Source organism: Sebastes fasciatus, chromosome 20 (assembly GCF_043250625.1).
Source record: "Sebastes fasciatus isolate fSebFas1 chromosome 20, fSebFas1.pri, whole genome shotgun sequence".
NCBI classification, from domain to species: domain Eukaryota; kingdom Metazoa; phylum Chordata; class Actinopteri; order Perciformes; family Sebastidae; genus Sebastes; species Sebastes fasciatus.
In genome coordinates this window covers 19,807,755-19,822,714 of record NC_133814.1, presented here as the reverse complement: position 1 = coordinate 19,822,714, position 14,960 = coordinate 19,807,755, and the positions used below count along the sequence as shown (strand labels likewise).

The 14,960-nt window shown below is 40.4% G+C and overlaps 1 protein-coding gene across 1 annotated transcript; it reads right to left on the bottom strand.

Annotated features, from left to right (window-relative positions):
• Positions 1-1,569: 1,569 nt before the first annotated feature.
• On the bottom strand, positions 1,570-14,566 carry fshr (follicle stimulating hormone receptor). Its single transcript, XM_074619935.1, has 14 exons — positions 14,102-14,566; positions 11,939-12,010; positions 11,456-11,530; positions 11,141-11,215; positions 10,962-11,036; positions 9,587-9,661; positions 9,105-9,185; positions 7,842-7,910; positions 7,671-7,745; positions 6,241-6,426; positions 5,329-5,549; positions 4,820-5,001; positions 4,547-4,738; positions 1,570-3,265 (listed from the first exon to the last, which is right to left on the bottom strand). Exons 1-14 carry the CDS (start codon positions 14,293-14,295, stop codon positions 2,729-2,731), a joined length of 2,109 nt encoding a protein of 702 aa, XP_074476036.1. The 5' UTR covers positions 14,296-14,566; the 3' UTR covers positions 1,570-2,728.
• Between the last annotated feature and the right edge of the window lie 394 nt (positions 14,567-14,960).

Genomic DNA, 14,960 nt, shown 5'->3' with positions numbered 1-14,960 from the left:
TAAGTACAGTACTTGAGTAAAAGTATTTTTCACTGGAGACTTTAAAGATCGTCAGCACTGCATGTGCTTTATTGTCTGCAAGAGCAGGTGAGGAGAAGGGGAGATGGTTTCCAGTCCTGAGCTGCAAAGCAACAGCTGTATCAGCCTTTCTCTGAAATAACATTACTGCAGACAGCATCAGTGATGTAATCTTGTATGTAACCGTTTGTTTTTTGACATAATAGTCATGGTTTGATGTATGAAATGCATGTTATGAAAGAATGGCACCCAGCTGTGAAGAGAATAGCACATTTTATTCTGTTAAATGTATGTTTTTCACACTGAACTGCAGTAAAAGTGTGCTTTCACTTTCAATTATAGTGCCTGTTGAGAGGGTGACTTTAAATATGTTGATGTTCACAGCTGAATGGACCACAACAGAGCACAATAAATCCTGCATCAGTAGCTCCACCTGTTGGTTAAAGAGTATAAATGCACTCACACGTTCAATGTTGGCATGTAGGAGGCAGTGTATCCATATCAATGAGACGGACTCGGATTCCTTCGTGCAGCTGCAGCCTTGAAACCCCGGGTCGCTCGCTTCTGAGTGTGCTTTATCTAGCTGCCATATCCATCCTCCTGTAATAAGCAGAAAGAGCAGCAGCTGTGTCGTCTCCCCACCCTGGCACGCAGAGCAGAGGTCGGTGGGGGTCACTCTGTCCTTGAAAGCTTCGGATGCTCTGAAGGACAGCATTTCTAGATAAAGACAGCTCAATTTAATGTGTGTTTTCCTTTTGTTGCTGCTCCTCGTGCACTCACATTCACCATAAAAACTACTCAAGCAGAGAGGATATAACATATTTATAAATGAAAACCATCACAAAGATATATATATTTTTTTTTTACAAAACACAAATATATATATAAAAAAGTGGCACTTCCATTTACAAATTACATTAGAAAGATAATTACATTTTAAGATGGGTAGGAGGGATGTGGAGGCATGGAGAGCTCCATCAGACAGAGTGTATGAGGAGATTATTAATCAGCGGGTCCCTGCGGAGCGCTCCTTAATGAATATCATTCAATCATAACGTTGAATGCTAAATGAATGTTGATTTCTAGATGCCGACATCCCGAGTGTCAAACCTTTGTTAAACTGTTTCAACGTACTTCAGTTTATTTCATTATCTTGAGACACCAGATGGATTGGCGTTTTGTTGTTACACAAGACGACGATACATGGAAGGGAAATCAGTTTACTCACCTTCCTCTACTCGTTCTACTTTTAACTTGTGATCTAAATTGTTATGACGCAGTAAACTCCACCCGTCTGGCGTTCCAATCAAGGTAAAAACAAACGCTAGGAATTATCTAGGACAGCTATTTGACCTAGATTTGGTCAAAGTATCTGCAGTTCTGTAGCTTTGCTTCTGTACACACTTTACATACAGTAGAGTTTACCCCAGGGGTCACGTGGTTTATAAAGGACACTTGTTGTTGCAGGTCAAAGGTCAGTGGCCCAATCCCAATGTCCACAAACTCACAGACTTTGAAGCGCGTTTCCGCAAAGTCCGTGAGGGTTTAGGGCTGTCCCACTGTCAAATCTTTTAGTCCTTGAGGTCTCTCTGGCAGACATTTAGAGCCCTTTATGAAGACTTTCCGTAAGTCTCGTAAGATTCGATCATCTAACTCTGTATATAAAACTTTTTTTAGGATAGCATTCTTATAAGGTCCCAATGTTATATGTCTGTATATGCAAATGTGTATATTTATACACATTTATGTATACCGTATATATTTGTTTTTATCACCTTGTTCTACCATTTTACCATTTTATTATCATTGATATGTTGTTTTAACAGTTACCCTATTTTTTACTATATCTGCTTTTATTGTCTTGTGAAGCACTTTGTAACATCTGTTTTGAAAAGTGCTATATAAATATATTTATTATTATATTATTATTATTATTAAGTCCGCATTCTTGCAGACTTTGCCTGAGGGAATTGCCCACAATTCATAGCGTTGTGACGTTAAAAACAGGGTTACCACGGTTAGCAGGGGAAGCCCGGTGCGTTAAAAAATGATAATCAAAGAGGACAGCACATGGGTGTTCAGCCTGGCATATTAAATTTGCACAATTTGATTAATTTAACAAACCATTTCTTTTAATTTTGCTTAATGAAGTCGGACAAAAACAAGTAAATTGATTTTTTGACCTCTAGTCTTGTAAGGCAAGACCCTGGAAGACGTTCAAACATTCAGTAAAAAAAACTTAAAATAAAATCCCACAAATGGCATCGTCAAGGTAACGTGATATGTCGCCGCAAAGTGTTGTCCCATTCATATTTATACCATTTCAATCCCTTGCAGCCTCTCACACTCAACTGTTTACCAGGTGATGTCAGTCAAGTCCCTGAGGGTTCAGGGCTTCAGGCTTTAGGGGGGACGTTGGGATTGGGCCATCGGCTGACGTGCTGGCCAAAGATACTGGCAACATATTGGACGTATATGAAAACCAACAAAATTCAATGTCATCCAAAGCATAAGAATAATGAGTTGGGGCATTATATTGAGGATTTATCAGTCTGTTCAGTGTCTCCGCAACTTGCACACATGATAACAAGTGCACCTCTTAAGCAAAGTAGAATTTCTTGTAACTTTAATGGTGTATTCATCAGACCTAAGATGGATTGAGAGAAATTGTACTTCTGCAGGTCTGTATCTGTGGATTTTTGATTGACAGTCAGCACTCTTGTTTCCCATCTAGACTTAAAGTATTGGCCAAGGAGTACAGCATCACATGGCTGCTCTTTGGAGAGGTCCATGCTGGCTGCTGACAGGAGGAACTCTCCGTTCGGTAAATCTGCGCTCGGGTTTTAAACAAGCCGAAGCGAGCGGTGAGGAGAAAGAAATCCCGCCTGAAGGTGCGGGTGAAGAAAGCGTACAGGAAGGGGTTGGAGCACGAGTTGATGGGGAAGAAGAGAACCAGCAGGAGTTTGGCGTCTGAGACGGTGATGAGAGGGAGCTTGAGGGCGGCGGAGACGGCGAAGAAAGAGATGGGAGCCATGCAGAGAAAGTCGGTGAAGATGAGGATGGCCATGCGTTGGGCCACGCGGGTGTCGGCGTGGGCCGGCGCCGACGAGGGGTTGTGGACGGTCAGGTAGATGCTGAGGTAACAGCCGCACACACAGAAGAAGGCCAGGATGTTGAGCAGGAGGAGAGACACCACGTAGACCTGTGCCCCCGCAGACTCCACGTCCATGGGCAGGCAGATACTCACCTGCACCACAAACAAATACATAAACACACACGTATTCAAAATTTGCATTCTTTCTAACAGCCAGCAGGGGGCGACTCCTCTGGTTGCAAAAAGAAGTCTGGGTGTATAGAAGTCTATGAGAAAATGACCCTACTTCTCTCTTAATTTATTACCTCAGTAAACATTGTAAACATGAGTTTATGGTCTCAATCACTAGTTTCAAGTCTTCTTCAATACAGCATGATGTTCATTTAGTAAATTATGGTCCCATTTAGAGTCAAATAGAGCATAAAGCAGGGTATGCTTTAGGGCGTGGCTACCTTGTGATTGACAGGTCGCTACCACATCGTTGTCCGGTCTGGGAGCTATCCGTCTTACAACTTTGTGTGTTTTCAGTTCATCAAAGTTAATTGTAACCACTTTGGTCGCCTTGTCTTATTCAGTTTTTCGTTGCTCCATCCTCTCGTGTCACTTCTGGTAGCAAACAACCAGACCAAAAGGCCGAACTCGAGGCTTCAAAAAGGCAGTCCACAAACCAATGGGTGACGTCAGAATGACTACGTCCACTTCTTATATACAGTCTATGATATGAACAAAGCAACTAAGCTACCGACTTAAGGTCAGCAAATGAATGTAATATACTGAAAACAAAAGAGCAAACCCAAAAAAAGCCATGATACAAGTTTCTGTACAAGATGCTTTTCTATAAAGAAAAAAAATTCAATAACTTTCTTTAAAAACATAGATTTGATATTGGAAACGCATTATTAGACACTGCAGAGAGAGTACTGTGTGTAACGATGAGTCATATTTATGGAAATTAAGTCCATTAATTGTTTAGTTGATCGACACAATTCATCTGCAACTATTTTGAAAATTAATTAATTTGTAAAATTATTTTTTCAAGCAAACAATTGATGGTTCCAACTTCTCAAATGTGAGAATTTGCTGCTTGTCCTTGTGTTACATGATAATAAATTGAATATCTTTGTGTTTTGGGCTGTTGGTTAGTCAAAACAAGACATTTAATGATGTCACCTTGGGGCTCTAGAAATTTGTTATGCCCATTTTTCACTTTCTTCTGGTGTTTTAGGGACGAAGCGATTAAATGATTGATTGAGAAAATAATTGTGCAGATTGATCGTTAATGAAAATAATATTAAATTTGTTGTTTTGCATATTTTAAGTTTATTTTGATGCAAATAAAGCATGAGTTCATGCACCATTTTGCATCCCCAACTACATGGACATGAGCAAATACAGTGAATTGTTGACACAGTGCGGTCTACGCAAAGCGCTCACCTTGCTGTAGCTGCTGACCCCGACTGTGGGCAGCAAAGCGGCGATGGAGGAGAAGATCCAGCCTGCTGTCATGACAATACATGCGTGTCTCAGGCGAAGTTTACGGTCGAGCCGCAGAGCGTGTGTGATGGTGTGCCATCGCTCCAGCGTGATCGCTGTTAATGTGAACACTGACAGCTCACTGGCAAACACCTGAAACAAAACATTTATGAGTGTTGTTGTTTATCTAGAGCTATCACATGTATGCAATGGACTCCACGCACGAATACACACCGTGAAGAAGCCCGCAGCACTGCAGCCCAGGCCCGTCTGCCAGTCTATGGCGTAGTTGTAGTACAGGCCACGAGTGAGCATGTCTACAGTTGCTATGACTACCAGGTAGATGCCCATGCAGAGGTCAGAGAAGGCCAAGTGGCACATTAGGAAACGAGGAACAGTCAGTTTGGAGCGGCTGCCTGACAAGACAAAACAAAACTTTGGTACCCAAAAGGAACTTGGTAAACAAGTATCAACAGTAAAATGTTGATATTCTATTGAGTAGTTTAGCTGTGATGTGAAAACCTTATAATTCCAGTTTTGGGGAGAAGAAATGGAAGTAAATAAGAAATACGCTTAATAAGGAAATAAGGAAAGAAGGTAGGATGGAAGAAAGAACACAAGAAAGGAAAGCAGAGAGTAAAAAAAGAAGGAAGGAAAGAAACAAATGATGAGAGAAAGTATGACAGGATGAGGGAATGAAGGAAAGAAGGAAGTGAGTTAGTAACGATTGTCCCATTTCATACCTAACAAGACCAGAAGTACCGTTGCGTTCCCCAGCAGCGCGAGGATAGAGATGATCCAGATGAGGACCCGTAGGGGGACGGCGGACATGATGTCCTCACAGGGGTTAAAGTCATCTGGGGTTGGGCTGCAGGCGACGGAGGAGAAGTTGAAGCAATAGTCCTGTTCGAAGCCGGGGACATTCGGAGCGTCTGGGTGGGAGCACAGCGGGTGCCACCTCGATCTAGCAAACAACAACAACATACAAAAAGTGCATGTAAATAATATGTATGAGGTGTTTTCCTTTTTCCTTGTTTTCCATATTCTATGGAAGCCCTGGGAGGCAAGAAAGAAAAAAATGGATCCTTTTTTTAATGCCTACCATAGACTACAAGACTTTGAAAAGACTTTGAAAGGCTGTAGTCTGACACCCTCTCACATCTAAAGACAATGTGTATTAAGTCACATTTTTAGTCACAGACTATAATATTTTGCAAAGACATTCGGGATCTTGCAGGGTCACTGTTTACAAGACTACAACTACATTCCTTTGGAGACGATGTCACATCCTGCTCCTGGTGGAAATTGAAACATTAACTACTGGAATGTTTGTTATTAACCTACGAGTTAACTGTATGTTTCAGATGAAGATTGCTGGCTCCTTCAATTATACACTTGTGTATATATGAGAGAAAGAGAGAGAGAGCCAGTACTGCAGACAGTTTGTTAATGTGATACTCGTTTCGGCCACAAGAGGTGGAAGTGCACCACTAACCCATGTTCTAAACAGGACTAAAAGCATTCAATGTTTTCTTCAAGGTGAGTTTTAATTTCTCACTCTAAACACAAGGTACATACAGTATATTGTGTCTATTGATCTTCTCATCTTACTCTCGGCAAGAAATGAGCATATTTCCCCAAATTTTGATGCATACTCGTTCCTGCTCATGAGTTGGAAGGGGCAGCAGTGTGAAGGATACGTCAGGTTGGCCTGGCTGAGTTTGGTGAAGAGCTGCGGAGGAGGAAGTTCTTTCAGAAGTAAGGTGGACTCTGCGAACAGCGTCTTGAGCCCACCGAGGATGTTGTCCGGCAGGGAGCTGAGGTTTGTCTGGGAAATGTCCCTGCATAAAACAAATACAAAACAAGTTGGGATCTAACAGAGGAGTAACGGTCATTATAGTTTTCAGAATCCATGCTTAACAGTATGGAGGACGGAAACTGCCAAAATAAAAAATAAATGAATAAATAAACAAATGACTTGGTAAATAAATATATATATGTCATTAAATGTAGCAAAAATATTAAAAATAAATGTAGCCATTAATTAATTGAAGAAATGTGACATAAATTGATTTTTGTTTTAATTTGCTTCTTCATTTATTTATCCTTAATTCCCTTAATTATTTACTCTTCTGTTTAATTTCCCCTTTTATTTACTTATATATGTATTTGTAATCAATTTATTTATTTAGTTCTGCATTTATTTTTTTATTTATTTATATATTTTTTATTCATTTGTAAATGTATGTATTTACTTGTGTATTTATGCATTTATTTATTTATGCACCATTTTCCCTTTGCATTTCAACCCTTATTTATTTCCCCAAACTTATTTATTTCCCCAAACTTATTTATTTCAGTAATCTTTTCTTTACACATTTCTTTATGCATTTCTGTCTCATTATGCAAATGAGGGGGCTGCCACTCAATAAATAAATAAATAAATAATAATAAATGCAAAATAAATACATTTAAAAAGTAATACAAATAAATACATAAATAAATAAAAGGGAAAATTATTATTAAAAAATAGCTGTTATTAATAATATTATTTTTGCTTCATGTAATTACATATTTATTTATTTATTTATCGAATCATTTATTTATTTATTTATTGTTTTGGCAGGTTCCGTCTTCCAAATTACAAATGTCTTGTTAATGTAATAGGCATTTCATAAATGCTGTCATTTATATTTCATTATTACATTAAAAAAACTTCCAGTTTTGCTTTGAATAAAACATTGAAACTCAGAACCACTGTTTGATTGCCAAGTGATTGCTGGGATGTGGAGTCAAAAGACAATACAGCAATGACGGCCCAAAAGAAAAACAAATAGTCTTTTTCTGATTGCTACTTCAATAGAAATGTGTGTCTCTTTGATTGGGGAATAAACAGGTGAACAAATCTCTCTCCACCACCACTTCACCTGCTCTCGGTTTATTTTTACCTTAAATCTGGCATGTTTCTAAGTGTTTCTAAGCCTCCCCATAAATGCCACATTGTTTCTTGTTCTAGTTTAATAAGTGATGATGATGATGAGGGTGAATCATGTAGGCATGAGTTACTGTTGGATGTCATGCTTACAGTACCACCAACTCACTGGAACCCACAAAGGCGTTGGAATTGATGTGAGTAAGCTGTTCGTTTCCTCTTAGGAATCTAAGAGAGACAAATTAAATATGTGAGCGGACTTCTTTTTTTTTTTTCTTTTTGGTGAATCTTCTGTTTGTTATCGCGTCTCTGCCTGTGACTCACAATCTGTGCATCTTTGTGCCGTTGAAGGCGTCACTTGCCACCTCCTTGATGCCATTTTTGGGGAGCCGTCTGTCATTAGAAAGAGAAGCCAAATTACAGTCATGTGTGCTCCAACACAAACAATTCACAACAATAAACTTCTCTGAACTAACAAAGCTAATTTTAGTGTGTGCAGTTCTTGTGTTCTCAGTGACTAAAGATGTATGAATACACAGAAAACACTAAATAAATTGTATTTATTATCATGTAACACTTCCTCAGAGTCCTTGGAAGCTTGTTGGGATAGATTTGGCAGTATAATCAGATTTGTACCGAAGTAAAAGTAGTAATGCCACAATCTAAAAGGAAATGGAAATACACTCTCAGCAAACTGCACTAACAGTAATGTCGCAACTGGTCGAGAGGGAGCTACTTTTAACTATTTTACATTCTGTCAGTAAGTTTAAAGTTACTTCAAGGAACTTTTTTTGTGTTGATTTTGGCGGCCCTTTCGGACAAAAGCGGTAGTGATTCTGAGCACCAGAGTCCCTTCAGAAAACCAACAGCGTGGTGTCAGTGTTGGTGGAGCAGCGAGGCGAAGCTCTACTCCCGGCAGGAGGAGGAGCCGATGTTGCCGGGCGTGGAGCTCTCCACCTCCAGCGGGAGCTCCGACTGCATGTCGAAGACGGCAGCGAAGCAGGATCTGGGTTTGACCGTGGCGGTCTGGTCGCTGCCGGAAGCCTCGATGGAGTCTGAGTTAAAGGAGTTTCTGGTGGACCTGATTTTGCGCGGAATCAGACCCGGTGGCACCGATGCCAAGCATTAAGAGTAGAAATAGCCAATCTTCTAGCTGATGGTCTCGCTTACTTATGTAGGTCATATAGAGGCATCAGTATTACATTGAGACGGTTTCATAACCAGTTAAAAATTCCCCATGGTAACTTTAATCCACAAAATTGCATTATATTTTTATTAACTGAAGACGTGATTTGTATGTAAAATATTAATTTGTAAAGTATCCAGTAACTGTCAGTGTAGTGGAGTTAAAAGTATAATATTTGCCTTTAAAACATGGAGCAGACATAGAGAATAAGAAAAACATAAAGAGGCGATATATAGCGTTAAGAGTGTTAAAACTGCAGAAAAAAAAAGAGACAAGTAGGAGAAGACAGGACTCAGTAAAGAGGTCAGAGAGCATTCCAGGGAACGTTTGCATTGCGCATGTAATGCCCACTCGGAGCTGTGTGAGGGTGATGTTTCTAAAAAAAGTGATGAATCTCTTACAGATAGCTGATAGCTTGAGTGCAGAGGCCTCTGAAGGCATTGGCGGGGACTATCTTTATGTGGCGGTTGTCTTGCAGGTAACTAAGAGGCACAAAGATCAAAAACACAGGATTAACAACAAATACTGAGAAGTACGTGATTGGTAAGTAGAGAAAACAGCAGATATATGTGCACTAAGATATCGTGAATACATGCTACAACCCCCTTTAAATCCACTCTGAAGCTGATAGATGTCAGATGGGAGACAGTTTGAAGATGGATTTTTAAAGGCTGGAGACGAGGGACAGATGGTTTGTATTTCTGATATTCTGCTCTTGTGAGGACTACTCATGCGTAGGTTTTCACTGCAGTGTTACATGGTGTGATTTCTTCCGGGCATATTTTAATTCTGTGCACATACACTAGCATATATGATCAAATGCATGTGGGAATAATGGTGTGTGGGTGTTTGTGGTTCATTTGTGTATTGTGTTGAGACCTACAACATAAAGTTGCTGGCAGCTGAGTGGATCTTGGTGAAGTTCGGAAACCTTCTCAATCCGGTGTCGGCGATTTTCCTGTGATGGGCAGATTAACCACCAAATGTTACGACATTCACACTGCAACCTCTGAACAACAGATACTCTTATGCAGTGAGTCATCGTGATGAAATCAGACAATTCATTGTATTAACAGAGATTTTTTTTTTTAAATTAGCAAGTGAAGAGATTCCAAGACAATTCAGAGAGAGGCTCAGGTGGCAGAGAGATAAATCAGACATTTAAAGAGCTCCCTTGTTCCAAATAGCTGTCCTTATTTTGGCAGCAACACATAACAAGTTCAACATTCAGTATCTGTGAAACACTGATTATTCAGAATGAGGACAAAACAGGCTCTGAATTTGGAAAGAATTAACTTGATTATTTCAAAACAAGACTGAGCGTCTACAGCTAATAGGGAAGTAAGAAAATATTGCGATATTATGTGTTGCGATACTGTATAGATTTTTAATTAATCTCTTAAAAATCCGATGGCTAGCCGTCGGGTCCGGCTTCTACTCGATCTTTCGGAGGTTGTAGTGGGCTCAGTTTTATACTGGCGTCATATTAAACTAGAAAACCTAAGGAATCCATTGGTTACCATGTCATGTTAGATTGTCGTGAAGGAGGATAAATAAGGCTCCGAATTTACGCTAAATTTTGGCGAGGAAAAACTGGCATGGCCCTTGACCTCTGACCTCAAGACATGTGAATGAAAATGGTTTCTATGGGTACCCACGAGTCTCCCCTTTACAGACATGCCCTCTTTATGATAATCACATGCAGTTTTGGGTAAAAGCCATGCAACTTTTTTGCATGCAGTATAAATGTATTATTTTTGCCTATTCTAAAAATGTATTTCTGGCGTGTTCTTTATTCTATGACAGTTACCTAAGGTGCCCTGGTTTAAAAGTTAAATAGTTTAATAATGGTTATTTTTACACCATAAACAGTTCTGTTTATCTGACCCAGTTCTTACAAATTGGGACAAACGTAACAGTAATAGCGAATGATTTTGGCTACGTACTGTCCTTCATAATTTTGAGACTGTTTCAAAAGATAGAAACAATCAAATGTATTATTTTTTTTGTAGCAGATATATTTAACATGGCTGGAATGACGGATGACTCATTTTATGGGAAAAACTTATTTTCATGAGATGAAGTGTGACTCTCTTCCAGGGGATCCGAGCTAATTAAAAAATGATGTCTGGTCGTGTGGGGGGCCCGTCAGAAGTAGGCCTGTCACCCATGACCCATTTTGGACTCACAATCAGCTTGAAAAACACAAACTGAAGAAGAAAGTATTCCTCCCCGCTGCACTCCCGCTGAGTACTTACAGATGTTGCAGTTTCACCATGTTCTTGAATGCATCATGATGGATGTGTCTCAGGTGTTGTGACTTTATTATGGTTCTGAGAGGAACACATAGAGTCATGTACTCATTAGTATGAATGACAGGTCTTACTGTATGATTACAGGGTTTCACCACTGCAATTATCCTGCCAGTTATACTTACATCTTAGTGAGTTCAGGGAGATCAGAGAAAGCAGAATCCCCTATGCCCTTCAACGCAGCATTCTCAGAGATGAAGCTAAGGGAAACACAGATGTGCAAAGAAGAATATAACATATATATCAGCTGTTAGGTCTTCATTCACACTCATATTTTAAATTTATTTTGTCTCCACCACCCTGCCAGGCTTACTCCTCAGCTGTTTGGGTGATCAGCTTTCTCAGAGTTTGCAGCTGTTCTTGTTCCATAACAAAGACTAAACACACAATGGATAAAATACGTCACGAGCGGTGGCGTTTAGAAAAAAACGTATACTCACATCTCAGTGAGCCGAGGGAGGCTGGCGAAGGCCAACGCGCTGATATTCTCCAGCATGTCGTTCCTCAATATGAAGCTACGGTTGGGGGAAGTGGGGAAAAGAGGGAGAGGGTGAATTAAAGGATATAAAGGACACTTACAAAAAACAATGCTAAGGTAGAAGAAGGCTAAAAATACAAAATATAGAGACAGGAAGCCTCTGTTTTTGAGCTTTCTTGTTTTCCATTACTTTATATGTGATTTAATCTCATGTAGAGTTACCGTGAATGTGTACTGCATATCAAATTCAGCTAAACACAAAACTGTATTGCCATTAAATTTAAACTAATTTGAAGGAATGAAACCTAATCTAAGTACAGAGAAATTTGATGGTGAGACCTGACTACGTCTCCTCTGTTTTGGATGATCCATATCTTGAGTGTTTTGACCTCCTCCGTTCATTATGTTCCACATCAAAGAACAAACATGTACGACAGACACTCACAGTTTCCTGAGATGCTGCAGGCTGGTGAAGGCGCCCTGGGAAATCACTGTGATCTGCGTCCCCTCAACTTCCCTGTTGATGTAGAAACAACAACTCACATCATATTTCAGCGATACACTGTGAAGAGAAAAAACTCGTTAGTGGACATTTTTTGTTGTGCGCCGCTGACGTGGGTGGGATCACATGACCAGCAGTTACGCACTCGTGTTTGGGGATTTTCTTTTCATGCAAGAAGCAAACTGTTATGTGTACAGAATGTCTATACAAAGATCCCAAGCTTATTGTGCATCTGGTGGTTGTAGATCACATCTGAAATGGCCCTCCATTGCTGCATACTTGTAAATATCCCCACTGTTCCTGAGCCTTGACCTTCGAGCAGAACAGAACAGATGAGAACACACACATCGCCACCTGGGAGTTCGCAAACCGTCTCTTGGGAATGGACGCTATACTTCTGCCACAAAGTAGGCTACGTCCTTGTCTGTGTGTGTGTGTCGGCTGTATTTATAAGTAATATTATGTGCATCTGTACTTTGTTCTTGTATATAAATGCATGATTGTGCTTCAGGCGATCCTAATCTTTATGCTAACCGCCACCGCCGCCGCCACCGCCGCCACCGCCGCCACCGCCGCCACCGCCCCATCCCCTTCTCCTACTGGCCTTGAGATTTCTTCAAAATGTTTCAACGGCCAAAACAACAGGTCAGTGTTTACTCCGTGCCTCATCCCGCTCTGTGTCACTGTGTCAAAAACACCTAAACCACTTACAGGACCTTCAATCAACACCTTTGGAGGCTAAAGCCACACTGCATAATTTTTGAAAATAAGAAATACAATCCCTCTTCGAAAGTTAAACATTTTGGGAAACAAGATTTTTGCCTCACTTGGACTAATATGACCAGTAGATTAGGGTTAGCTAATGTTAGCTATTGATTATGTCTATTTGTGCTACACAGTCCTGTCACCAGTTTCACGCTATTCTGCTGATTGACAGTTGGTAGCGGCGACGTGCAAATAGCAATGTGCTCCCAAATGCAGTGAAGAAGGGGGAGGGTGCAAGCCAGTAAACATGGATGTAAATTTTAAATATAAAAGAAAATCAGCTTTGCAAATGTTTTACTGGAAAGAAAATGCATTCTGCACATTTGTTCAGGCTTCAAGGATACACACAATGTGTTTTTGTGACATTGAATGTAACTTTTGTTTGTTTACAAGAAAACTCTACAGGGCATCTTTAACCTGTGACCACTTTAGAAAGCTGTGGTTACGCTGGGAGTCGCTGAATATGAGCAGACACGCTTTGCATACATTCCCTTATGCAAATGAATGTTTAAAAAAAATGGAAATTCAGTGCAAAATTCAGCCAAGAGGAGATGAGCGAGGATTAGAGAGGAAAGTCTAAATGATTATGCACGCTCACGGGATGTGATATTGAATTGTACACATGGCGTGCTCCCTGAATCTGGTGTAAGACGGTGTAAGATGGTGAATGAGAAATACTATTTTGGGATGTATTCTCTATAATATTGACATATGCCACTAGCTGTACTTGAGTACATCGATTTTACACATGAAAGTCATCATAAGCAGTACTACTACTCAGACTGTGAAAACAACTGTATATTCTGAGCTTCCTAATGTCTGAAAAAACAAACAGAAACAAAACAGACTACAAGTTTATAGCAGAAAGCCTGCATTAAAAAATGGAGTATGAAAGACGTGGCATTCACAAGGCATGGAGGGTCCAGCAAAAGATGCTGTTGAGTTGCATTATGGGAAATGTAGGATCCAGTGTTTTGGGAGTTTACTAGAGACTAAAAGTCTGGATATCTCTGCTGATTCAATTTTGAAACTTACAACAATTAATACAAAAAAAGAAACCCCACAAATATACATGTTCACGAAAACCATCTAAAGAAAGGAATGAGTCAAAAGAAGAAGAAGAATTAGACATAAGGCTACATAAAAGCTTATCCTGTGGTTTTATTGTGAGACCACAATAATGGTCTCACAATAAAGATGTTTTCTGAAGAGTTGCCAATAAGAAGAGGACTGTATTAAGAGCTAAGCAGCGTCGGTGTTAAATTAGCATTGTAGGAATTCCCAAACTATTTCTCTGAGACGTGAAACAACTGTGCTGCGAGCAAGTAACTGTGTACTCACACGCATTGGGTGTTGCTGGGGATGTTGGAGGGAATCTCTGTGATCCCGAAGCCCAGCGGGTAGCAGGGCAGGGTTCGATTGGCCGAGCCAGTCTCATCTCCAGGTTTAATGTCCATCTCAGGGCCAGGCGCCGACGCTGCTGCCGTCTTTATCATCACAATCATTAACATGATCAGAATCATCACCATCATCATTGCAGTCTGCCCAGATTGTTGTAGTTTTAGGTTTTTCACTTTTTAAATTTCGGTGTTTCTTCCCACTCGGATTTCGTCTCGGTCTCTCTGTCTCCCACGTGGTGTTTTTACATGTACACGCAGGCCCTCAAACCAGAGCCCAAACTCCACATTTGATATGAATGTTTTTGCCCAGATTGTCCGTCTATCATCTCTGGGTTGACCGCCAGGTCGAAGAGAGAAGAAGCGTGAGGTGCTTTGGTGCTTCCTGAATAACGGGGGCGTGTGAAAAGCTTTATGGGTGTATGAGGATGTAGGAGGTCTCTGCTGGGTTGTGTGTGTGTGTGTGTGTGTGTGTGTGTAAAAAGCATCGCAGCAGTGCACAGATCTTGAGGATGTTGTGGTGAAGACAATTTTTATCAGCTTTTATAAATAGGCCTTTTCACAGCATTCACAGTCATTGCAGGGTCAACACAGGTGTGATTAATAACATGAATTATGGCCCTGATTTAGGTGGGTTAGGACTCTGGTATTGTGCATGCTGGCTCACTGGACTGGGCTGTGACACACTAAATAGAACGGGACCATAATTAATTTGGTCAATTACACCTGTGTTTACCCTGCTCTGTCAAAATGACTGCTGTGAGAAGGGCCTATTACATCGTCTAGTCCAGGGGCTCCGGGCT